Source organism: Lepidothrix coronata, unplaced genomic scaffold, assembly GCF_001604755.1.
Source record: "Lepidothrix coronata isolate B3197 unplaced genomic scaffold, Lepidothrix_coronata-1.0 Scaffold31, whole genome shotgun sequence".
NCBI lineage: Eukaryota > Metazoa > Chordata > Aves > Passeriformes > Pipridae > Lepidothrix > Lepidothrix coronata.
In genome coordinates, this window is record NW_016690211.1 from 8,998,920 (window position 1) to 9,025,542 (window position 26,623).

At 38.0% G+C, this 26,623-nt stretch overlaps 1 protein-coding gene across 6 annotated transcripts in view; it reads right to left on the reverse strand.

Annotated features, from left to right (window-relative positions):
* Positions 1–26,342, reverse strand: part of ADAMTS6 (ADAM metallopeptidase with thrombospondin type 1 motif 6) — a 147,805-nt gene extending 121,463 nt beyond the window's left edge. The window contains exons 1-7 of one of the 6 annotated variants that reach the window (XM_017811375.1): positions 25,993–26,342; positions 20,961–21,329; positions 19,891–20,255; positions 13,058–13,226; positions 5,964–6,178; positions 5,345–5,428; positions 4,710–4,855 (exon numbers count right to left, since the gene is read on the reverse strand). In XM_017811375.1, the coding sequence (XP_017666864.1) occupies positions 4,710–4,855; positions 5,345–5,428; positions 5,964–6,178; positions 13,058–13,226; positions 19,891–20,255; positions 20,961–21,057 (1,076 nt within the window). In that variant the 5' untranslated portion in view covers positions 21,058–21,329; positions 25,993–26,342. Of the gene's footprint in view, positions 1–4,709; positions 4,856–5,344; positions 5,429–5,963; positions 6,182–13,057; positions 13,227–19,699; positions 19,805–19,890; positions 20,256–20,960; positions 21,330–23,500; positions 23,568–23,816; positions 23,928–23,971; positions 24,086–25,992 lie in introns of those variants that run through there. The other 5 variants (XM_017811370.1, XM_017811372.1, XM_017811374.1 and 2 more) reach the window with 5 other exon arrangements.
* Positions 26,343–26,623: the final 281 nt, after the last annotated feature.

Genomic DNA, 26,623 nt, shown 5'->3' on the forward strand with positions numbered 1-26,623 from the left:
AGCCCATTTAAAACCCTGAGAAATAGAAAAAATGGAACATCTATGGTACTGAATATTTTTACTCTCAGAATAACCTGCAAATCAAGGTGTATATGACTTAATAAAATCATCACATGGCTCTGATTCTTTATTCAAGCAAATAAAGATTCCTGCAACACAGTGAATCAGTTCAATGGAGCTGTAGAATAAATTGTTGCTAAAGCAGTAAGCTGCTCATAAACATAATTCAAGTAGATTCCAATCCAAGTAAAAGAATTTTATATTTTAAGGTATTTTAGGTTATTAATTTCATGAAGTGTATCTACATAAAAGGATGCAGGCTTACAGTCTGAAAAGTAATTCTATTAAGTTTTTTGCAAGGAACTCATATATGTTCCTATAAAAGCACTCTAACTGCAAAGAGATAATGCTTTTGTCAAGCATAGTGAATTTGCTTTTCTTCTAAAATGTAAAACAAACTCATGGTATATGATGCTACCAAGAGATGACATTTCAACAATTTTTGAGAAGTACTGCCTCCTTAAGTAAGTGAAGTTTCAAATGTTTCTCTGTTTAAAACAACTGTACCTTTAAGATCAAATTCTGTCCCTTCAGATACACACTTCAACTTTCCCCTGAAACCTTCCTCTCTTTGGGCTGTTTGTTATGCCTTTTTTATTTGATCTACTAACACACCAGGAGGCAGAATAATAACTCTAGATCTTCCCTCTCAGCAGCAAAATACTTTATTGCTGCAAAGTTAACTCAGTCACACATAATTTGGAAAAACAACCATTTAGTACCGGGACAAATCAAACTAACCATCTTGAGCTATACAGAAATGTAGTACTAGAGAACTCAATGTGTTAAAGAAAAAAAATAGGCATTTTAAGATTTTTTTTATCTTCTCCATCCCTATTACAAAATGTAACCTAGAATCCAGCCCTCTGACCCTTACCTTTCCATGCAGGTACACAGGACAAGGAATAGTTCTGTTCATAACGTATAGTTAGCCAAGGTCTTGGTAAGGAATTCCACAATTCCTACTTTATAATCTTTAAGATTAAGAGAAGGAAGCAACTTATAGAAACGGAAGGAAAACCGGCTTAAGTGTTCTTAAAAAAAAAGTAAAAATAAAGTAATAGTGTACACTGTACCTCTGAAGTTTTGTGTTTTTGTAATCTATGGAGACTCTATTTTTTAGAGTTTCTGAAGAAACAAAAAGAGGAAGCAGGCTACCAATGAAGGTTAAAAAAAACAAATCACCAAATAATAACTAACTTCAAAAAGGCAAAGAGATACCTCTAATGAGGTGGGATGCACAAGACTCAAAATTTACATGCAATCTTAATATGAAAACTCTGACAGTGTGACCCTTTTTTTTCCCAAAGAATTTGAGATTAGAGAATCATAAAAGTTTTCCTCCTATTTTTATTATTTTGTACTATGAAATAAATTTAAGGATTCACTAGATTTACCTAAAGTCTTCAAGACAAAAAGACAACAGTGTCTTACCAGCATTACACCATTAATCAACCTCATAATAAAACCTGTCTGCTTAGCATTCTACTTTCACTTGTCCCCAAGAACCCAATTTGGACAGTTACAAGATAAAACATTGAAGTCTGAGACTTAAATATATTCTCCAACAGAAAAAAGTAGGTGAAATTTCAAAGACTGAGCACTACACAATATAAGGTCTTACCTGCCTTATGTTTTTAGCAAAGAAGTTTTCCAGAATTCCCTACCCACTTAGTAAAATACACACCCTGCATACTGCAGGGTAGTTGCAGGACCACAACAGAGAAGACCATACATCAAGCACACCAAACACAGGTAGGCTCTTGTCCAAAGACTGGTGGTTTAGTAGGCATGGTAACATCTCCATGGGACTTATCAATAGATCAGTTGGGATATCCCCATGACAGTGAGACTATCTGGTTTTAGCATACACCTTGTTTAGGGGCAGACAGCCCTAGGGAATCAGCACCCTTAATACTGTTTTTCCACATCAGAGCATGCCACCTTTGAAAGCAACGTGAAGGAATTGCTAACGAAAGCTGAGGCACTGCCTTCATTTGCACGGTTGAAGACAGTGACCCCTTTTCTTAAAACCTTTGCCCCACTTTTCAGATAGACTGGTGTGGTTCCAAACTTTAAATACTTGTCTAGGACTAGGTAATACTTTCAAATACATCAAACTCCTTACTGAAATAGCTGGGTTTAATCAACACAAAACTATTCATAATGTTAAACTGAAACTTTCCTACTTTTCATAAAATAGAAGTACCCAGTGACCAAAAATTGGTGCCAGTGTCAAATTCAATGAAAATGTAATTACTTCATACAAAGCAGAGCAGCATCAGTGGGACAGATTCAGGAAATTGCTTTCAAAATACTATTAGAGTGGCTAAAAAGTATCTTAACATTTGGTAATAGAGGTTCAAGCTCCTTTGTGTAGAAGACCTTTCTGGCGCAGTACAAGTTTAAAGCACCATAGTTATATCCTTCTCTTTCATATACAATGCCTTAAGTGTGGTTCCTTAAGTGAGAGATAGAAAACAGAATGAAGTGTATCACCATTTCAGTAATCCATTTAGAAATATTAAAGTTAATGGATTTACATCTTCATATTATTATATATTTGTCTTTACTCCTTCCAATCTAAAAAAGAAGTATCTTTTCCTCAGATATGCTGATTCATTTTATTAGTATAAGCTAGAATAGCTGTCAGTTTCACTAAAAGCCTGATTGATCCAGTCAAAGTGATTAGTGTAGACTTTGTGATAAATAAATAAATACAAGCATTTTATTTTGAAAGCATATATAACTTAACTTTATAAAGGTAGATATTACTAGCCTGCAGACACAACATTGAAGCACTTTGCTGATTTAAAAGATAGGTATATACTTAGAAGTGTAAACTTCTTAGAAGTAAATTGGAAAGTTACAGAAGTATTCTTATATGCTTTTTAAAAGACATCATACACATGCTACATACTTATACAATTACTAAGCCTCCATAATGAAGAGTAAAAAAAAAGGTCCTTAGTATTTACTGCTCTTCGATGAAAAAACATAATTCTCAATAGGTATTATTCATGTTCTCTGAAAACTTGCTCCTCTTGCAGATAAAGGCCTGCAAGTTAGCACTGACTCAAGCTTTTGTCTGGAACACAGAACCATTCATAACCACACTGGGAAAACTGTACCAGAACAGGGAAGCCAGTACAGACCACACAGTAATAAAACATGCTAAGGCACAACAGTGAAAGAAAATAACTGTGATTTGCGGAGCCAGAACAACACCAATGAAATGTCAGGTTATTCAGCCAAAACAGTAAAAATACAGTGTCGCTAATGCAGCTTCTACACATGTATATTGAGAGGCTTCAACTGACACAATCATACCACCTACAGATTACAGTTTTTCATTCACCTAAATTATACCAGTAAAAGCTTGATGTGTAGCACAGCTGTAAAGGTGTATTTAATTTCACCTGTGAGCAGTCCTAGCAAAGGAATTACTTGTATGCAAAAAAACTCAGCATAAACAAAGGCCTTGGGGAAAAATTAAGACCTTGGGATGTATTTTATTTTTAATTTCATTCTATTTACTTTTATTGGACTTAAATATTTTTTTAAACTTCTTGGACTCTAGCAGCAATCTGAATCTATCATTTTACCATTCTGATTTTTACTATGTAGTATTAAAGACCACACATAAGAATTATATTTGAAATATGAATACAAAAATACATGCAAGTGATTCATTAGCTTTTATTTCCTCTCAAAAATAAAGATTTGTTCTTTAAGCAAAACAAAGCAACAAAACCCACCACCTTCCTACAAAAAAAAAGTAACTTTTACTACTTTTAAATCACTATTTAAGTTTTCTCTGCAGTGAATGCAATGACTCCACAAACAGATTATATACAAAGCAGTACAGAACTTGTCCTGGAAAGCAGAAATTATAATAAAAAGATCCTCATCCAAGTTCGTGCTGCTGCACCTGCTGCTACTTAAACAAAACAGAAAAGAGTAAATAGTGTCCTTGAACAACAACAGTGAAACTTATCTCCTAACAGAGTAGAGTTGCCTATTCCCAACTGCAAAGGACAGACATGAATACGTTTATCAGCATTGCAAGATTACAGTGCAGGCTTTGTTGAATTCATTAAAGTAATAGTGAAACAGATGCAAACACGTGGGCACATATGCAGGCTTTGAAGCTACCTATTTAAACTGTCAGTTCTCATCTTAATTAGGCATAATAACTAAAACCAGCTACAAAGCAGAGTCTCATATTGCCAGAATCTGCAAGAATCTGTTTTCAGAGAAATACTATTACACTGGCTTGAAATTCTTACAAACACATTTTATATGGTCAACAAAACATTTTCCCAACTGTTTTGTTCTCTGCAATCTTATGAATTATTTTCCATTATAAAAGTATAAAATGTTCAATAGGATCCATCTTTTCTACTGTAATATTTTGCATTGGTAATTGTGAAGTGCAAATAACACCAGAAGCAAGTGATTTGCAGATCTTACTTTTCCAAATTCTTAATCTATACTTAATAATCTGACACATTTAAGACAAGCCATCTATTAATTTTCCTCCTTTTAAGGTTACCTACCAATTATATTACTTTGCCTCTACACATACATATGCTAAGAACAAGAAAACTACAGAAATAAAATAAACACAATACTTATAATGACCATACCTAGTAATAAGAACCGCATTATCATGGTGGGCAATCCCATTTTCTGGAATGGTGTTTCCATCACTTTGGTGGGAGAGAATGGATTTCTGCCACTTACAGAAGCTATCGAGGGACTTGTCTGCATGGTGGTTTATCTCCAAGTTTGGCTGCAATACAACATGCATACCAGAAATGTTCCAAACAAATTACTAAGGTCAGTTGTTAAGCCTTTTGAAAACTAAAATGGGACTATAATTAGAAGCAGTGGTTTCTAGGAATAAATTCTTCTTGCCAAATTTTATCTCTGTAAAATCTGACCCCAAGTTCAGCTGTGTACTACTGAACTGTCATTCTTTCCGCTCCAACTTTAATAATCATTATGTCAATACAAAAAAAAATCAAAATACAGATCTAAAAATAAAACTGACATCCCCAAAGTTGTAATAATATTCACCTGAAGTAAAAAAAGATATCTTTGAGATGATACACGAGGAATATTCCTTTGAACTGCTTCATCTTGATTAAAGCAGTGAAAATTACATGATAGGTTTTGTACTCAGAGGCAGCCACTTCAAGCAATAATTGAATGAACACTATATTACACAGTAATGTAACCTGTACTTCAGAGGTATAAAGCTCAGTGCAACAGCTCTTACCTGATCTTCAGTGAGGACAATCAAACGCGTCACTATAATATTCACAACGTTTCCTAGACTGGAATCACGATAAAGTTTGGCAACCTGACCTCCAGAAAATAAGAAAAGACACAAAGTCAGACAAGAAACACTACTTGCTTCCTAAATGGTTAAAAGTTAACCCAATTTCCTCACTTAATGTAATCCCATAATTCTAATTATCATCGTCATCAAATAAGAGTTAATTTTTTATCAAAAAATGACCATTCAGTTAAAAGAACTTCTTGTCGCACTTTTCAATCAAAACTGTTTATACTTGTTATAACTGTTCCGTAATTCATCCAGCACAATAAGTATTAAGAGTGTTGACATAAGCAGAATAGAACTGTATAATCTGAATGTAATTTGAATTCAGAATTAAAGACAACAATTTAAAAGTGACCACAACATACTTCTTGACAGAAAAAGTACTGCATTTTTCCCGTAATGCCAAGACTTTTCAATATTTTAACTATTAATTCCTGCAAGTTAGTACATATATTAAAGCATTATTCATGGCAATAAATAAATACTAAATACAGGTCCTTTATCATTTCGGTACATGCATATTGATATGAGCACAGAGAAGGATGAAACTTACAATATTCATTACACTCAAAATGTAGTGTTCAATGTCTTTGCGACCATGGTATCCCACCATCATTTTGTCTGCTACTACCAGTGTTTCCACAAACCGTTCAAGGCTTACAGATCTCTTCTGCCGACTATGAATACTCAGTGTGTCATTGACTGGAAGTGAAGTTCGAAAAGCAGATGCATCACTCATCCACCAAGGTTTGCTGCTTCTTGTGAGGTCTTCTAGGAACCAAAACAATTAAACACTTCAGAAGCGTCACTAGTAAAAACTCATTCAAATGCAGCTGCTTTATGTTGAGATTACCATCCTCAGGGTTCTGAAGTCTTTCTTGAGGCAAAGAAAAATAACATTTTTTTAATTTTTGTTTTTAAATAACTTATATAATAGAAAGCCAACTTTGAGCTTCAATATTCTCGACTCTCCTTAACTTGAACTAGGATGAAAAATTATCAATCTTCTCTTAACAGGTCTGATTCTGCACATTTACCTTAATACTGAAGATTAGTTATAATTAACCACAAGCACACTTCAGAATTTTAAAAATAAGAACAAGACAGCTCTAACATTTGGAAAAAAATACTACAAACCAAAAATTAAACATTAACATAGAAGATACCAAATTTACTAAGGAATTAAACAGGCTGAAAAGGTACCAAAACAGGTTTTTTCCCTCCTGTGAAAGCTGGTCATTTTTAGGCCATTATGCTTACACGCCTATCAGTTTTCAGGCCAAACAGATCAACTTCCCATTCAGAAGATTATCAGATTACGTTTTATCTACCTTGTGAATTAACTATAATGGGAAGTTTTAAATGGGTTGGCATGGGATAATTGATGTAGTTATTTTAACACTAATTTTAGTTCAAATATATTGATTCACGCTTTTCCTTCAGGTAAATATACAGAAAAAATATTTCTTGCATGCAAGAGATTGATTACTAAAAATACAAAGAGCTGTAATTAACAGCAAAACAAACTCTACAAACTTGTTTGAATTTGAATTCCTGTCCTCAGTACAAACTCGAATCCATCCTTACCTGATAAACTGGCTTTATTGGTGTGTAATAAATATCACTTTTCCACAAGGGCCAATACAGATCTCCAGTTAGAGATAATAATATAGCAAAGCATATTATTGGGCTGGTTTTATCTAAGTAGGGTTTCAAAATATCTAAATCCTTAATATCTAAATATCTAATTTTTTGCTAGTTACAGAGGAGCACAAGAATCTTAACAGTTAGACACATTTAAAATTGTCTGAACAGGACTGCTCAAGTGAGCAAATTCTGAGATGCAGCCTTATATCTACTAAAACAAGGTCAGCTAAGGATGAGTTGAGATAGAACCAGTACCTCTCACAAAAAAAGCAATTCATTATGCAATTCAACTAAGCACACTATTTTCAAAGAGCAATAAGTACACTGCAAAGAATGTATGTTCAGGTCAAAACCAGGAATACAAAGCTTCAGTGTTCCCACTGCTGAAGTGTTTCGTAACTTTTGAAGGCACAGTGTTGGCTTTAAAAGGTGCATTTTTCAGAAAAGTCAAAAAATGAAAATAAACCTGATAGTTGAAAAATTGTCAGTAACAAAACTGTCCTCATTCTGCAATGGGTATAATCCATTCTAAAAAAATACTTTACCAAGTATTAAAGCCTGTTGTGGATTCTAGAATGACTACTAAATTTTTCCTGTTTTTTCACTTTTATTGTAGAAAATTAAAAGTTGCTTTAATTGATCAAAGATTTTCATCTCACTTAAGCAGTGACTTAGAAATGTCTGGAATTTTCTCTGACAGCTTCTGTATGAAATTTTTTAAAAATTCACTCTATTTTTTAATAACACATGCTGATGTTTCTGATGCCCTTGGAGTGCGAGTATTCTAGAAATGCAATACTGCTTCCACATTATTTCATAATTTCTCACTCAAAGATGCAAATCTATTCTAAACACTTGAAAACCCATGACCTCATGCAGAAAACTTTCAGAGAAAAAAAATATTATTCTGGACTCATCTTGATAGTATCTTTCAAACAAAGGTCTCAGAAGACTTCACAAAAATAAACAATTCTCATTTGCTTATCCAGAGGAGAAGCTTAAGCTTCAGCTGGTCTCAAAGTAATAAGAAAGCTGGAAACAATCCTTGCACTTCAGGATTTATTAGTGCTTATGCTGCTTTACTTTAAAAGCACTAAATAATGCTGACTAAATTCTTCAAAAACTTAAAATGTAACAATAAAGGCCTACAATTTATTTAACAAAACTAGTTACGTGGCAAGTGATATCATTTTTCCACCATATTTTTAGGTTAAAAAAGAAATATCAAACATAGTTACTGGGAAGTAAAAACAGCAAAAACAGAAAGGACAGACAAAGCAAAAATAAACCAGAAAAAACCACTGTAATTAACCCCCAAATAATTAGTGCAAAATATGGAATTAGGTTTCAAACTGTAGCTTAAAAGAAATCCAAATCCACATACAGATGGAGTTCACAACCACGGTAACCCAAGTTTTCCTAAGTCAGTCTTCTGAAGATATCGGGTGAGGTTCAAGGTGGAGAGAAAGAAGCACAATCAGAAAAAGATCTCAAAATGCAATAGCAAACTACTCATGCAGGATGCAACCATGACAATACTTTGAAGCAAAACATTATGCTGCTTTTTTCTAAATATTTTAGCACTGTTATTTCATGAATTTAACAAGCTTTTACTTAATTTTATAATACACTAATTGTAGAGTCTGGCATGAGTGTAACCACTACATAAATCAGCATATAACAGAGCTATCTGGAAATAATCTGCCACTCTGCAGCTTTCATATGTCAACTCCTGTTGTTTTTCAATCCTATTCGAATACAGCATTCTGCAAGATAATCCAGTGGCCTCAAAACCCATTGAAGCAACTGGAACTTGGCAGTGGACAACTTCTTACCAAGGCCTTAATGATTTCAGCTGTTTTAAATAAAACAGTTAATCTAGTGACAATACATACAATCTATTCCATGTTCTTATCTGAATGTCCTTGCCTCCCCAATTTTTCTCTTGTATTAGTTACCGTAATGCTACCATCTACTATGAAGTAGTCCATCACTTATTCATCCCAACCAATTCCAAACGTCCTTTCACCAAACTCTGTACCCCACTTTCTATCAGTTACTGTAAATTTTCTCAGGAAGGTCAGAAACAACATTCCCCTTGTCTCTATCAACATTTCAGAATCCTGATCACTCCTCTGGTAAGAGAAGAGGTACACAATAAATTTAGGTCTAGGTTACAGTAGGGGAAACTTGACAGAGTCAATAGTGGCACAGCTACTCAAGCAGATTCCTCCCTGAATACAGTACTGGGAAAATTGTTCTAAAGGTAAAGCTAAAATCAGTCTCCAGACAAAATAAATGATATCCTGCGAAAAGGCAGTTAAAGCTTTGTTATGATTGCATTTTAAAACAGAAAACTGGACTGTTGAAAAGTTCCAAAACCAGTCAAATTCAGAGAAGATGACTGTATAATTGGTTTTAAACCTGGGGTGTGAAAGCTGCAAAATTGAAAATTAATACTGGATTTTAGTTTTTAGCTATTTTAGTTTTTAGATATTTGGGGATGCTTTGGATGCCATGTCCCTCTAGGATAAAGCTGCAACAGAATCACAGAATTGGAAGGAAATTACAAGGATCATCAATTCCAACTCTTAGACCTGCACAAGACAGCCTCAGGAGTCACACCAGGTGCCTCATAGTACCATCCAAACACTTCTTGAACTCTGTCAGGCTTGGTGCTGTGACCACTTCCCTGGGGAGCCTGTTCCAGTGCCCAGCAACCCTCTGGGTGAATGACTCTTTCTATCCAACCTAAACCTTCAGGCCATTCCCTTGGGTCTTATAACTGGTCACCAGAGAGAAGAGATCAACGTCTGTCCCTCTTCTTCCCCTTATGAGGAAGCTGTAGACTGCAATGAGGTCTCCCCTCAGTCTCCTCTTCTCCAGGCTGAACACACCAAGTTCAGCTCAGCTGCTCCTCATAAGGTTGCCCCTCAAAGCCCTTCACCATCTTTGTTGCTCTCCTTTGGACACTCTCTAACAGCTTCATATGTTTCTATTTTCTGCAGCCCAAAACTGCCACAATATTCAAGGTGATACTGCACCAGTGCAGAGCAGGGCGGGACACTCCCCCCCCTTGACTCACTGGTGATGCTTTGCCTGATGCCCCCCTGGACACAGTTGGCCCTCCTGGCTGCCAGGGCACTGCTGACTCATATTCAACTTGCTGTCAACCAGGACCCCCAGGTCCCTTTCTGTGGCACTGCTTTCCAGCATCTAGTTCCCCAATTTGTGTAGGAACATCTGGGCTTGACCCATCCCAGGTGCAGAATCCAGCACTTTCCCTTGTTGAACTTCATAGGGTTGGTGATTGCCCAGTCCCCTGATTTGTTGTGGTCTCTCTGCAGGGCCTCCCTGCATTCAAGGCAGTCAATAGCTCCTCCCAGTTTTGGGTCACCTGCAAACTTGCTTAGTATCCCTTCCAGTCCTGCATCCAAGTCATTTACGAAGATGTTGAAGAGCACAGGGCCTAAGATGGAGCCCTGTGGAACCCCACTAGTGACAGGTCACCAGTCTGATGTCACCCCATTCACTATTACCCTCTGTGCTCGACCCGTGAGCCAATTGCTCACCCACCACATGATGTGTTTATCCAGCTGTGAGCTGGATATTTTGCCCAGAAGGATCCTATGAGAGACAGTATCAAAAGTTTTACTGAAACTCAAAAAGACTATATCAACTGGCTTCTCCTGATGAACTAGTTGGGTTACCTTGTCAAAAAAGGTTTGATAAGCAGGACTTTCCTCTCATGAAGCCATGCTGGCTGTAACCAATGACTGTGTTGTCTTTCAGGTGTTTTTAGATACTTCCCAGAATAATGTTTTCCATAACTTTACCAGGCAGCAAAGTGAGACTGACAGGCCTGTATTTTCCAGGGTCACTCTTCTTGCCCTTCTTGAAAATTGGAACCACCATCCCATGAGGCCACATAGATTTGTAGGGATCCAGCTGGAGCAGCAGGTCCCGCACAATTTCAGGATTGATTGCAAATTGATCATTCTCACAGTCGTGGTCCTCCAGCTCAGGACACTGAGACCCCCTTGGTCCATCATCCATGTTGAAGATAGAGGCACATAAAGCATTAAACACCTCTGCCTTGTCTCTGCCCCTGTTTGTGAAATGACCATCCTCAGCCTGTAACGGGCTGGTGATATTTCTATACTGCTGACTGCCATTAATATATTTGAAAAAACTCTTTTTATTGTCCCCCACATTTCTGGTCAGCTTCAACTTCAGCTGAGCTTTGGTAGTCCTCAGAAAATAAGTTTAAAAGGTTTTAGTACCCATGAGGGTAAAACATGTCATCTGGAAAAGTAAGACCTTGCAGTCTTGGAGGAGAGCAAATTTTTTTAGACATTTTCATGAAGCAGAAATAATATACAGAACAACAGGAACAGCAGAAACTGAGATGAATGAGCATCATGTTAGGCTTGTAAAAAGCAGTGCTTTAATATTCCAGTAATTAAGGACTTTGGGACACAAAAGATCAGGAAGTGCACAGGAGCGCCCAAGAACAAAAGCATCATCAAATATATAAAGGAATAAAGGCTGAATATTACACCAAGGTTTATAAAAAATGCATGTAAGATGCAGAGCTCTGATCAACCTATGATCCATGTGACAGATAACACCAGAAATATCTAAATACAACCTGACAAAACTAGCAGCTACTGCTTCATGACTTGAAGGAGAATGACATCTAAGCATTAGTCTAGAAGATAAGATCTGGTAGAGGCTAACATTCTTTCTTTTTCAAGGGATATAATAATGGTAAAAATTGCATCTTCCTGTATTTCGGAATCCATCCACTTACTTCAAGAGGCTTAAGTGATAGTTCTCCCTACAAAATGAACATATATTAGTGCCCTTATTTTACAATCAGTTAGCAGGCAGTAACAGTTAAGACACTTGTTTTGTAGTATGAGAAGCATGCAGATTGAATAATGCTTCCAAACTAAAACAGAAGTTACATACATGAAGTCTGACATTCCATAAATACATTTAACCGAAACCCTCAGAAAAAACTGTCTCCCAAGAATGGGGGTTTGCAGACAATCTGTACTGCAAGCTTAGTCAGCTGGTGCCAGTAAACATTCTAAACTCCAGAAGAAGCTGAAAAAGTTACATCAATGAACAGTGATATCATTTTAAGACTAGTAATTGTCCGCCTGCCCTGTGCATTGATTCTCATGGAATACAACCATTCAGGACTGAACTCTTAAGAACAAGCTATTACTGAAATATAAACAAATGCAAGGTTAGAACATTTTTGTAGTATGTTAAAAACCCATTACTTTTGTGCTCTAAAATAACTTGTCAGATTTACTCCATGCTGTCTTCAAGAAGTTAGTTTTCAGCTTCAGTTTAAGCAAATGAAAATCACATCAGAGTACTTGAAAAGTGTATCTGTAGAAGTAACAACTACTTTACAAAGAAAATATCTCTCCATTAAAACTATATAATCCTTCCATAAGGCGCATGTAAATCACATATTTGACCATTGACCCACTGAACCAAAAAAACAGTACCAAAACACCATAAACAACTGTAAACAAGAAAGATGTGGACTCAGCTCCAAATGTACTGCTAATCATAATACTAACACATTTATTGCACACCAAGTTTCTTCCAATAAGATGGAACATTTACTAAACATTGAGCTGTAATACTCAGTCACTCAATAATGCTTTCCAGTTGGGGAATCAAGTACATTTATAGCACATTTTGAGAAAGCCTGTGCTCATTACTACCACTACACAACACAGGCATAAAACAAGACTTACTCCCACTGCCTCAGTTTTTGAAAGACAATATATTCTCAATCTGAATCTGAAAAAAAAACCAAACCAAACTACTTTTCAACGAGACACATTACATAACTCAAAAGAAGGGCTCCCACTGCTACATTCTCCACTGTGTCTTTAACATGAACCATGCAAGATGCTAAAATACATCTTAAGTTATAATATTTTAAAAGGAATGACACTCATACTCCTTTACCTGAGACTCCACAGTGCCTGTGATCATAGAAGTGTTGCTGGTGCATAGTAGATTTTTTGTATATAACATGAGGATGACCGTTCTCGTAACTATAGTTACTAGAATCTTCTGTTATATTCCTTAAAGGCTCAATAAAATACTCGTCATCTTCTGTAGCAATGACTCCATGCTTAAAGAAGAAAATAAGAAAATAAAAACTTACAAAAGACAATATAAAAGCCATATAAAAAGCTTAACTTTAAAAAACATTCTCTGTTAAGAAATCCACAGCTAGAAGCCAACACATAAAATAGTGCATAAGCCAGCTCTCCTCCGCTTATTTTAGTGTGGTGCCTATAAACAACACAATGAGAAAAAAAAAATTATCACTGTCATATTGTTGGAGTTCTTTCACTTTTTTTTTTTAAGATGTAGTAAGAAAGTAAGAAACATTCTCAACATATGAGAAATAATGTTTTTACAGAGATGTTCCAAAACTACAAGATTCATATTCACATGAAGCCAAAATTGCACTGCTTTAATGGCAACACCAATATCCTGCTATGATGTCACACTGCTAGATGCTTAAAGCCAAACATTCCATCAAAGACAAACGCCATGAAGGATTAATTTCAGAATACATATTCAAAGAAACCATTCACTATTTCACATCCTAGATGCTTAATCCAAAAACTGAGCTAGTTAATAAAAGTCAAATTATTTATATTATTATACACTGTCTACAAAGTATTTATTCCTTAAAAGGTCTTGCCACAAATCTAGCATATAAGAGTTGTTGCAGACTGTGCACTAGACCTCATTCCCCATAACAAATGAACAGTTTTGCCTCATACTGTAGTGCAGAATAGTAGATATTCTATTCCCATAACTTTCACATTTGTGAACTCAGCTTCTTCCAAACAGGAAGTGGTTTATGAAAGAAAGGGGAGATTTCAGGCCAACTATGCAATTTCCTGAACCTTCAGCAATTAAAATTGAACTTTAGCAGAAAATCCAGGTTTTGGATCCTTTTGGATATAGAATTATTGGGGAATAAGCCCTGACAGAGTTCTACACCCATATCTGCTAAATAAAAAATTCTGATACCCGTATGTAGAAAATTCTGAATGCATTAACTTTCTACAGAGGGAGAAAGAGCTATTCTTCTGATAGAAGCCTGGGAGCAGGAACTTCTGCATTCATATCCTAACCTGATGAATCACAAATTTCTACCACACCTTTGATCTGTAAAGCAAGTACTTCTCATGAGTCTTTTTTTAAACCTCTACGATCAGCCATAAGACCACTTGCACCATATTTGCTCTAAATATATCATAAAGCTGTTTTCTAAGATCAGAGCTTGCCTTTGTACTCTTGGTCAAAGCTCTTGTCCTATTACTGTTGAGTACATCATCAAATGCCTGCTGTTCTTCACTCTTGAAACAAGTAACAACGTAAAATTTACAAAATAAAAAATCCTGTGTAACATATCAGAAACAAGTGTTTTCCAAATAGAGCTGTATTATAAATTGTGAAAATATATGTATGAACAGACTGCAGATTCCAATTACACATTCCTTACATTGCCACTGTAACAATAAGTGTTCTCTTCAGTGGTATTTTTCATTATGAACTCAATTTTTGACTCAAAAAGGTAACATCAGCCTCTATATTCACCTGGAAGATGCCAGTATGAAATTCCTCTCACAATGTCTTTTTGTTACTTGGAGTCTAAGAATTTATTAGAAAATCAATCATTTACTGGTATACTGCTGCCTAAATAGTATTGAAAATATAAACCAAATTGTAACTGGGTTTGCCAGATGTGCAGAAAGAACCTTGACAGTCTGGACTGCATCCAGTCTGGATGTCAGACATCTGAGTTCAAGTGAATTCTGAGCCATTATAAACTCTGATATTATATTCCCACAGGAAGAGAATCCTGCAGAGTGGTTCTGGCCAACACCATGAGGTTGTCCACTTCATGCCAAGCTGGAGGAGACAGAGGTACCATCCAGCCTGATTAATAAATAGTGGTAATTATACATATATATCCAAAACAACATTCTAAACACCAGTTTTGGCTTATAATCCACTATTTCAGCAAAATAAAATTTCCATTGAAAAAGGAGATTGAAATAATACCCTTTTAAAGCATTAAAATGAATTAATTTAATTTTCTTTTTTTTGTTTTGCTATTGTATTTTAACAGTTCATAAATTAAACTCCTGCTCCAAAGCATCAGAAATATCATTAAGACATACGAATGACCAGAAGAGTTTTTGACAAAATACCATGAATTTAAGAAACAAGCTGAACGCATCAAGTAGGTTACTACAAGGAACATTCCCAAGATTATTATCTAAAACAGATTGTTTGAGGTCCTGTGTTATCCAATACCATTACAGAGTGCCATCTCTTGCTAATATATATAAGGTCTGGTTCCAGCAGTTTGACATGCTCAGATAAATTTGTGAATCCACATGGATTCACATGGAGTTCCCTTAATTTGTGAAAAAGAATCTTTTTTTTGTCAGGTTGTCCAGCAGGGGCCTTAACCTCCTTCAGATGGGGGAGGTCCACCAGTTGCAGAAGAAACCAAATTATGGAGGATAAGTAAGCACATGCCTTCTCCACATAGTACTACTGTTTCACAATTTTTCCATGCCTTGAACCTTTCTAGACTTTAAAAGCATATCCATTTTTAACATAAAGCAGCAGTAGTGGAAACAGCTGAAAACGTATCAGTGTTGTTCAGCATGTCAACAGCTGGCTATACACTTCAGTGTGGTTTTATGACTAAGGAAAAAGATTGCATTTGCTTACTGTTTTCTCAAAGATGAAAACAGTAGTGATCTGGACTGAGACAGCACATCATAGAATCTAACAAGACAAACCAGGACAGCTTGTATTTAATTTTCTGAATACCAAGGCTATACTGCAAAAACATATGAGTACCAAAGATAGCCCTAGAGACATTGATCAAGAATACTAAATACTTTTTAATATAATTTTTGATATTTATAAATTATTTTATAAATTAGGTATTATTTTACATAAAACTCAAAAATACCATAGTATACACAATTTGTAATATATATAAATAGATGCCTTCTTTAGAGTAAAAACAGCTTTCAAATGAGCTAACTCAAGAAAAATATGAGTAATTTAAACATATATGTATTTCAGAATACATGAAACAATCATTAAGTCTTCCAGCAAAACAATTCCTACTTTAACCTAGTAAGATCATGCTTTTAAGTCACAGTTGCCTACCTGTGCTTTCTTTATCACTTCTGTTTGGATGGAGAGAACTGTGCTTCACAGCACAAATTTTACACAGTGCATGGAACTTCACATGCCATGGAAATATTGGACCTTTTACATTAAACATTTACTTGGGACCACAGTAGCCTCAAAATATTTCCTACTACTGATCCTTTCAGTTCAAAATGACAAAATTCTCTACTGTGCAAAACTTGTTTGAGCACTCAGTTAAGAGCTTTGACATCTGGCAGATGACAAAGGTGGGTCAGAGTGCAAAAATGTTGGGGGTTTGCCTAATTCCACTGCTATAGGCTCCAAAACTTCTTCGAGCCTTGCTCCTCTCAGAATCAAACTTCATTCCCTTGAGGTAAAGCTCTTCTCTGTTTAGCCAGTCCACCACCACTTCTCTTCAGTATGACATACTCAGCTAAGGCGATGCCTCAGTCTTTGCCTTGTACCCAACATTCGAAGGCCCTAAAATGCTGGTCATTGCAGGCTCTTTTATGATACGGCCAAACCTGCAATCCATCCACAAATGTAGCATTCACTACAGTAAATATGAGTTTGGAAGGCCAGCAAGCCTGCCAGACAAAACCTTCAATTTTGTCATATGATTGTTCACTGGATTACAGAGCTTTCCTCACAACTTCAGAACCATTTATAGCATAATCAGGCAACAGCAGATGGAAACTACTGGACTGAAACTTCAGTAAGTAGCAGTCTGTAATTCTGGGACACTTGGTAATGAGAAATATAGAGAGAGAGGTTGAAACAAGAAACAAGAGAGGAAAATGAACTGATTGCTTGTCACTTTTATTATAATGAAACTGAAAGCCCTCCTTAAACTTACCAAATGCAAGCATTCTTCAAAGTCATACAATATACGTTAATTAAATCATGTTCTCATATGACCACTCTGCATAACTAAACAGAGGAACTCCAAATATTCAATAAGGGGAAGAAACGACCTATTTGTCAACAGTGAAGCTCAAGAGAACTAGAGTAAACATAATGCATAAATTTTCCTTGTGAGCAACACTCACTGTTAAAAATCACTACTTGCTTTAAAATTAAAATGACTGGCTTTGATACAGATGTTAATCAAGGACTATTAGAATATGACTGGCAGTGGCTTAGAGAACAAAAATCAAACTAGAAAATATGACAAATGCCTTACGCACAACACATTCTGAACTATCAATAATTCTAAAACAAGTAATATTGTCTTCAATATTCACTGCCAATTGCTTTATGAAACATGTTCTTACCAGCAGCTGCATAACAAAACATTCGTCAGTAGGAATCATCATTTAAAAATAACTTTGTGATGGATTTATCTGAATGAAGCAGTAATTCCCATAGACAGTGCTCTGGAAGACCCTGGCAACACTGGATGAGTTTCCGTACAGTAGATGACGATACTAAGTCGAGCCTACTGTTGCATCCCTCTGCAGGATTCCAGCCACTTGAGAAAGGTCCATGTGTCACCCCTGCTGCCGCTTCTGCACTATGACAGGAGTCTCACACACTTGTGACCACCAGGTCTTCCCATAAGATGCAATGGACATCTGATACTTGCAGTCACAGGTAAAGAGGCATGACCTCGGAGAACTTGAGTGCCAGTCATGGTGTGTCTAGAGATAGGATTAAGGCTGCCTTAACACCCAAAAGACACACATAAGAGCTGATGACAACCACAATCATTGAAGATGATGATTTAACTGGGAAACACTCTACACTAAAGTTAACTGAGTTAACATACTGGCACTTAGAACCACAGGCAGCTTCACTCCAGCAGAACAGCTAGGCTGAGGGCAAAGGGAAAACATGCAGCAGTGGGAATGCTAAATGTCACCTCAGGGTGTAGGGTACAGAAGAAACAAAAAAAAAAAGATTCTTCTTCACCATAACATCTTCCACGCTTCTTTGAAGAAAAGAAGTGCCATGAGGAGCAAGAGATGGGCAAAGACAGAAAAACATGGACTTTTTTTTTTGCTTCATCCCACTCCTGTTTTCCTAACATGAAAGGAGAACAAGAGTCAGCTAAGCCAAGAGCAGGCATTCTTGGCTCACTCCCTTAGCCAAGGTCAAAGAGGAGCTGAAATGGGGTCACCATGACACTTACTGCAGGCTCCAAGGGGGCCAACTAGTCTGTGCATCAAGTAGCAGAAACTCTAGAGATAAAAAGGCATGCAGCCTCTGTTAAAGAAATGAGTCCTGAAAGAAGAGATTTGTCTCCATAGTATTTTTAGCTGAAAAGAACTCAAAAGCAAAGATCGAGTATATTAGTCAAAGAGCTTAAATAACTGCCACCAGAAAAAGAAGTTATTACATGGCAACTGCAACCAAAGTGAAAACTGTACTAAATTCAGACCTATCCACTACAAGTCTGCACCAACCAAACTGTGATACCACACTCAATGGAACATCATTTTAACTACATTTCTTTGAAAGTGTTCACTTAGCCCTGGAAATTCCCATTAAATTATTTTTCTTCAAGAGTTCTCCAAAATGTTAAACTAGACTGTATGAGTGATACCAAAAGTAGCTGCATGTAATACAACCTATCTAGGTCTGAAGCAGCTAGCTTTTGTTTGAAAATAACATCCCAAGAGGCATTATTCAATAGCACTTTCAAGGACAAATAGGAATTAGTTTAACAAGTCTGTGCAATCTTTTTTTTCCCCTAGCAATTAGTTAGATCTGCCTATTCCTAAAAGATTGACCAGCATTCTACTATAATAAAAACCACAATGAGTAACCATAATATATATGTATATTTTTACTATGGAAAACACTGGCTCTTGATTTAGTATTTCATAGTCATGCTCTTCTATTTTAGTATCGTTACTCAATAGTCTGCTTTTTTACTTTTTTGCATTTGTTTTCTGATTTTTTTCCCATGCAGGTCCTATTGTCATGTGATCAAAAGGTCACCACTAAAAGAAGAGATGAGAATAAATGAGATAAGAATTTCTAAAACTATTGTTAAATGCAAAAGTTTAAAATTTGTAAACAAAATCTTTCTGGAAAAAAAAAATTTAAATAATTACTTTCTGACACTGGTGTCTGCTAAAGATCAATTTTACTCGTCATGATTTGAATTTTTAACAATGATGAGTTCTACATCACTAAATTCCTCTTCTGTTATATACTCATAGTTTCTAAACCCAAATTCTCAAAGATAAGAGAGTGTTCAGTTCCATCAATGTCTCTCTGTAGAGATTCAGCATCCTGGAGGATCCAGTGCTTCCTCCTCCCCACCCCTTGAACTTGCAAGGCTTTTATACCCTGTGAAGATCTCAGCACAGACTTAATCTGTAGCCTAGAGCAGATACTGTAAATACTGAACAGGCTGCCAGCTAAATGACTGCAGAATTGGGTCTTAGTACTTACATTAAGCTTGAAAAACTGATGACTATTTTTCCCCAGGACTTAGATCAGGTTTTAGGGGTTTTCTGCACCTTCCTGTCTGATTGCTTCCTACAGGGACTCAAAAAACTGAAAGATACGCCAATTAAATTCTTCTTCTGTAATTTAAAAGGGACAAGCACGCTATTATACTAGAACAAGTAACACAGACTTACCAGACCATTGCAGTTACTTAGGGCCACTTTAGTTGTACTGAGCTGGTCTTGCAAATATCCTGTGTAATGACAGTGGTCTAAGAAATCATGCTTCCATTGCGGTCCATCTTTCCCCCAGTACTCTACTGTAAAATGTCTGGACACCAAATCTGTGTTGAGAGTCAGGTTTAAATGAAAGTGCTTGCCATAGGCAGAAAGTTTAAAAAATAATTTAGATGCTGCCAGTTCTTGGACATAAGGGTCTGCACTCCTCCTCCTTCTTGAAGGTTTAGCATTTTTCACAGTAAAGCTGAGGAAGGCTCCATTTTGATCAACCCTTATTGGGATTGTTAGTTGGTAGTGTTCAAGGTAAGACAGGAATTCCTCTTTGTAATCAATCACAAGGTAAGACAGTCCAGAGAGTGGCCATAGAAGAAAAAATATAACAGGAAACAGCAAGTAGTAGCATAAACATAAACCATATTTGGGTAAACTTCATCACTCTCATTAACAAAAGTAATTTTCAGGTAAATGCACAATGTAGCATTTTACTAAATAAAATAAAACATTGTTTTCTTTCTTTGTTAGTCAAGAAAACATGTTTGATTTCCTATTAATTTGGTCATCACTGGAATTATTATTCTTTTTCTATTTATCAAAAATACGTACCATTTGGGGCTAAATTTTAACTTAAAAAGGACATATTTTTCCCAGTGACACCATTTGAAGACAAAAGCTATTAAATCCACTTGCAAGAATATAAACAGTATTAAGGAAAAGTATTATACTGTAAATACAAAATTAGATTCTTACTTCCTAGTCTAAAACCATGTTAATGTTATCATGGCAAGTCTCTCAACTGTTATCAAGTACAACATTTTACTAGATTTAATTTGCAAGGCTTTCCTATGCTGAAAAGTAGATAGAAAGAAGTTAGAAGGAAGTTTAATCTGCATGACAATAAACCATGAAAAAAATGAGAGCAGAGCTCATATGATCTCATGAATTATATAAATATGGGTTAGAAAATACTACACAAATACAATGCAAAAGCAGATGCTTCTTGCTAGCTACAGAGATCGGACCCCTACCTTGAGAACTGTATGAAAGCCTGCTGTCACTGTGAAATTCCGATGAAACCATGACTAGGCTCAAAATCCATGTCCACGTCTTCCCAAAAATTTCCATAATTTAGAAAAACAGAAAGCTTGTCTTTTTTCTTTCTCTTTGAAGAGCTACTTGTGTGCTATAGAGTTAACTCCACTCCAGAATTGCACCATAACAGGTATAAATATTTTATACTACTTCCAAATTAACTATAGGATGTTCCACCTTTTGATAGGTATTTTGTTCTATATCTGCAGTCATTTTCTCAAGTCAAAAAAAGTATTTGTAAGTTTCCTTAAGATATGGGTAAGATGTTAGACTGGATAGTTACTGAATTTGCTCCATTTCTTTTCCTGAAAAACAAAAGAAAATGAGTCAAGGCAAATTCTTTCTGCTAAAACAGATCTATGCTGCAAGACACTAACCACCAGAGTGAACTACACAAGGCAATATTTTGAAATAATGTTCATCCAGTATCAATTTTATGGTCCCATACCACAATCTTACCAAAAAAAATGAAGTACCACTAGTTCATTGAACAGCAGATCCATATAGCCTATGATACACTTATCAACTTCATGTTACTTTTATGAATTCTTACACCTATTTAATGTTTCTTATTGCTTATATACTTTGTTCAGACTTCTTCCATCTATAATCAGTGCTGTGCACTCATTGATTTCAGCGGCTAATAACAGGTCCCAATATACTGGTAGATAAAGGAAGACCCGCGAAAGAATCCAGAGTACGGTTATCTGATCTTTCTGCAGCATGTATTTTCTTATTATTTGGGCCAGGGTTCTGCTTACGCAGGCAGGATTCTCATTCACTTAACTGGGAATGCTGCATATTAGAATACTAAAGAAAAAATTTCAGTATCTGAAGGTATTCACTATACACATTCTAATTTTTCAAATATTTGTCAAAAATGCTTTGTCTAGATCTTAAGTACAGTTTGATGAAGTAGAATATATTTTTATCTTGGTTTTGCAAGTTACAAGACTAAGCAAATAACATATTACCTGCCTTTTGTCTTTTTTTTCTTTTTTCCTTTTTTTTTTTGCATGTAAAACACTATTGCAACAATAGTTAAAAACAGCTCCAGCTGTGGCCAAGGATTAAACAGAAGATCCATGCATTCAGCTAACAGTCTAGGATCATAGGATACCAAACCATGTGTTGTGTCAGCTGGTACTCATCAGTCCACTTAAGCATTTGCAGCACACCTATGCACACAGCAAACTCTGCTGAGCCAGACAATGGAGAAACAGAACACCTAAGAAGGGAAGCCTGTTTAAAAACCACTTTACAAAAGCGTACAGAGCCACTTACACATGCACCAGATAAATTTGCCTTTCTAAAATTCTGGGAATGATTTACAACGTTCATTCAGACAGGTAATACAGCTACAGCTAGTGGATTATTTGCAAAGGTTTTATAAAGAGCTGTAGCATATAAACTCCACCAAAAAAATCAACGTCACCCAAATCCTATTTACCAACATTACAATGAATATTGGATAACTTCTTAGCCAATTTGAAAGACACCTAATTACTAACATATAAATGAGGTTAATCTGACCAATATCTACCTTTTCAAACCAGGTTTATAAAGAGAATAAAATACATTTTGCAAACATACTTTGGGCTTTCTGGTATTTCTTTTCTAGGGAACCATAAGGATTTAGTGATGTCATTCACATGTGGCAAGACTTCAAAGAATATTAATAAAAAACATCTCTGTTTACATTGCCATGTAGAACATTTATTTCTTAGCTAATATTTAGTTAGTTTTTAGATTTTACAAGTTTTGAAGATACATAATTAACCCTAGACTCTTCAGCTACATTAGTACAGTAAATAATGTGCCTTACTTCTAATCTGAGAATGTACAATTTCAAATTCCTGTCACTGAATCTTGCTTTATCCCTGTCTGCTAATGAGCTGCTTTCCTTCTCCTTGTATATACAGTTATAATCTGATACAAGCACCTCTTGACACTTTCTGATAAGCAACTCAACCTATTTGGTTTATCTCACCCTGTATAATCCAGTTTCCAGATGTCTGAATACTTCTGCAGTTTTTCTCTGAACCCTTTCCAATTAATCAACATCCCTTTTCATCCATAGACACCAGAACTGGACACTGTAGTCCAGTAACGGCTCAGTATTGCCATATATAGAGGTAATGTTGCCTTGCAACTTTTACTTAGCCAAATTATCCTAACAGAGAGCTCATGTTCAGAGAGCTCTCATTCAGACAGTTCATGTTACTATCAGTTAGGCTGATAGTAAATTATCCTAACATGAAGGTCTCCTGGAACTGCAGTACCTAAGGAGTAAGGTAGCTCAGAATACTGGACATAAATTAGAGTGCCCATTATTTAGACACCAAAGGCCCACACCATAGGCTATAAACACATGTTGGTCAACAGTGTCCAATAGTCACTCATGTCTACCATTCTTGCAGGGGTCTCTGAAAAGGTCTCCATCATTTCAAGCTTCACACAAGACCAATCTCCTTACACATTAAGCTTTCTGGAAGTTTCAGCAGAATTTTTTTACTTCTTCTTCAAATGTATTTATCGCCAACTTAACCACTGATACAAGCACACCACACGTAGTCATATTAATGTTCTGAACTATAGAGTAGTAATAGATGTGAAGGATAAAGCACTCAGGTAACTCCAAGATACAGTACTTTCAGTATGACATTTGGTAGGAACCTCAAAGCGTCCACTCTCTATACCCTTTTTTCTTTCCATTCTCCTTGGCAGCATATATTTAAGCATTTCATTGTAGATTGTTGTCAAATGCAAAATTTGATCAACACCAAGCTTACAAAAATAAGTGACACTCGGTGCCATGGTCTAGTGGACATAGTGGTGTTGGTCATAGGTTGCAGTCCGTGATCAGAGAGATATTTTGCAACCTAACTGATTACGTGATAAAGCAGAGTATGAGGAGGTGACTAGTCAAACTGCTCAGAACAGTCACCTTGGGAGCTTCCATCTAAGCAAAGGTGCCTTGGTTGCCCAAGGCACCTCTTAACCTGAAGGTAGCTCAAGTTTTAGGGCAGGGAAGCATCCGACACCGCTGTCCCAAGAGCACCCCACATCAGGGGCGTCCACCACACATCCGCCAAGCTCTGGCGCGCTTTGGCGACGGCAGCGCCGAAGCGGCCAGAAAAGGCACGGCACCGCACCATCGGATCACAGAGCCCAGACGGGGGTTACGTCTCAGGGCGGGGTCGGCGAGAGCGATAAATGCGTGGAAGAGACCGCCGCTCAGGCGGGCAGGACAGGGGGTTGTCCCTCACGCCCCCTCTCCCGGCGGCTCGGCCCCCGCCACCTTCCCGCCCTCCCCGGCCGGGCCGGGCGGCCGGCGGGAGCGCCGCGGTGAGGCGCGGGCAGGGGTGGCCGCCCGCGCCGGCTGTACGAGTGGTTGCTAAGGAAATGGGGAGGGCGGCGGGAGGGAACGGGGCGGGGGACGGGCATCAATCACACAAATTCAATTACAGGTATCGGGGCTGGCCGTGAACAGCGTTGAAGGGTTTCAAAGAGCCGGGGATTAGCCGTGCCCCCGGGAGTTTCCCGAGGCGAAAACTGCGGCGCCCAGACTGCGCCGGGAGAAGCTCGGTGAAAAGGAACGGGAGGCGGGGGGTCAGCGGGGAGAGGGACATGTACAAAGGGAAAGGACGGATCCGTCCTCCCAGGGAAATGACCAGAAGCCGAGGCGTGAAGGGTAAAATTACTGCCGTACGGGCCCCCGGTGTAGGAGGGGGCTGTCGCCCTATGAGCCCCTCCGCCCCCGCCTGCCCCACGGCCCCCCGCCGGCCGTGCCCAAGGAGCAGCTGTCACTGCATCTTGCAAAAAAAACCCACCTCCCGCCCCCCACCCAAAAAAAGTCAACAGGCTAGAAAAATACATGGCTACACAAACAGTCCGTTACACGCGCACATTATCTGTACATTTCTGCACAGAGAGTTAAAAAAACTAGTACTGAAGCAAGTTGGAGATCAACAGACATACATTTCTCAAAGAAAATTCAGAAAGAAATAAAAGAAGAGCCTTCCTCCCTAGAGAGGCTGAAGGGTAGAGTCTGGTTGCTGTGGTGGAGCTGATCCTAAAGTTAACTTTCAGCAGTCCACTTCCAGACAGCAGCGCTGAATCTATTTGGATAAAACGCGTGTGACCCAGACACTTGGCGTTTGGCCCAAAAGCGTTGCACCGGCAGCCCAAATAAAAACAAGAGTCTGACTCTCTCTCTCTCTCTATGCCTCTCCCTTCTCTCTTGTACAACAATGAAAGAAAGTAGCGAAGACAAAATCCACACACACATCACCGAGGAGCAAGAGCTCACTTACCTCCTCCCACCAAACAAAGTCTCTTTGAACCGCGGGCCACTGCACAGACAGACACACACCAACAAACATGAGCGCGCAGGGTTAAGAGTCTGGCAAATCCCAGGCGGCTCGAAGTAAATCAAAACCACACGCTTCCATCTTCCTGATGAGACCGGCGAAAGCCCGACATCCCCGCCAGCATCGGCTGCGCGACGGCGGCCGCGCCGACCCTCCGAGCCCCGACACAAAGTGTGCACTTGTCTGACCGCGGCACGGCCGGGAGCGGGGCTTCCTCAGCTCCGCAGCAATCCGGAATAGCCCTGGGTTGTCGCTGGGGTTTGGGGGCTGCTTTGGTTTTCATCTGTTGTTTGGTTTTGTTTTCATAGTTTTTCCTTTCCTCCCTCTACCAACGATTTACAGCTAAAAGGATTTTAAAAAATCTAAAAAAAAGTGCACTACTCGAGATCGTACTTCATCAATCACGTCTCTTATCAGTTGAAAAATCCTGGCATCCCCTTCCCCCATCCTTAAAGTTCCTTTCCGAAATTACTCCAAATGCACTTCGCCTAACGCAGTTGAAACCTCTCCCCGCTCCCCAAAGCCCTGGACGAACCATTATTCGGGACACAAGAAAAGCAAAAAGTTTCATTGAATAGCGTGAAATCTTCCTTACCGTTTTCATCTTCAATTTCTGATATAAAGTAAGTTTCAAAGAATAGAGATTGCACAGGACGATTCCCGTATTCCTCTCTGCTTTTCCCCTCTGTGCAAGCAACCATCAGGGTTATATTCTCCAACAGAATAAAATTCTCTAGCCTTCCTAAAAGGGGTTTTTAGAAAACGGGCTGGCTTGGCAGCGAGGATGCCATCAATTCACCCAAGCTATCACTCTGCACATTTTGTCTTTCCAACAAAAAGAGGGGGGAAGAAGGAGGGGAAAACAGGCTTATATTGGGGTGGGGGTGGGTGCCCTCCTCTTGAGCAGCCTCCTCTGTGCAAAATACCATGTGAATATTATCTGAGTTGGGGGGAGAAGGGGGGGGCGAGAGACAGAGAGAGGAGAGAGAGGAGGAGGGAGTAGAAGAGGGAAGGCAGGCAGAGCAGGAACGACTCAGCGGAGTTTGGATGGAGTAGCCGCAACGCTTTCGCAGCCGGCGCCGGGCCAAGCGACGGCGGGGGAGCCTCGGGCGGCGGCGGGGCCTTGGCCGCCTCGGCCGCCTCGCGGGGACGGCGCGGGGCCCGCTGACGTCAGCCTGCAGATGTGCCGGGCCAGGGTGCCGCGCATGCGCGTCCGTCACGTGGCG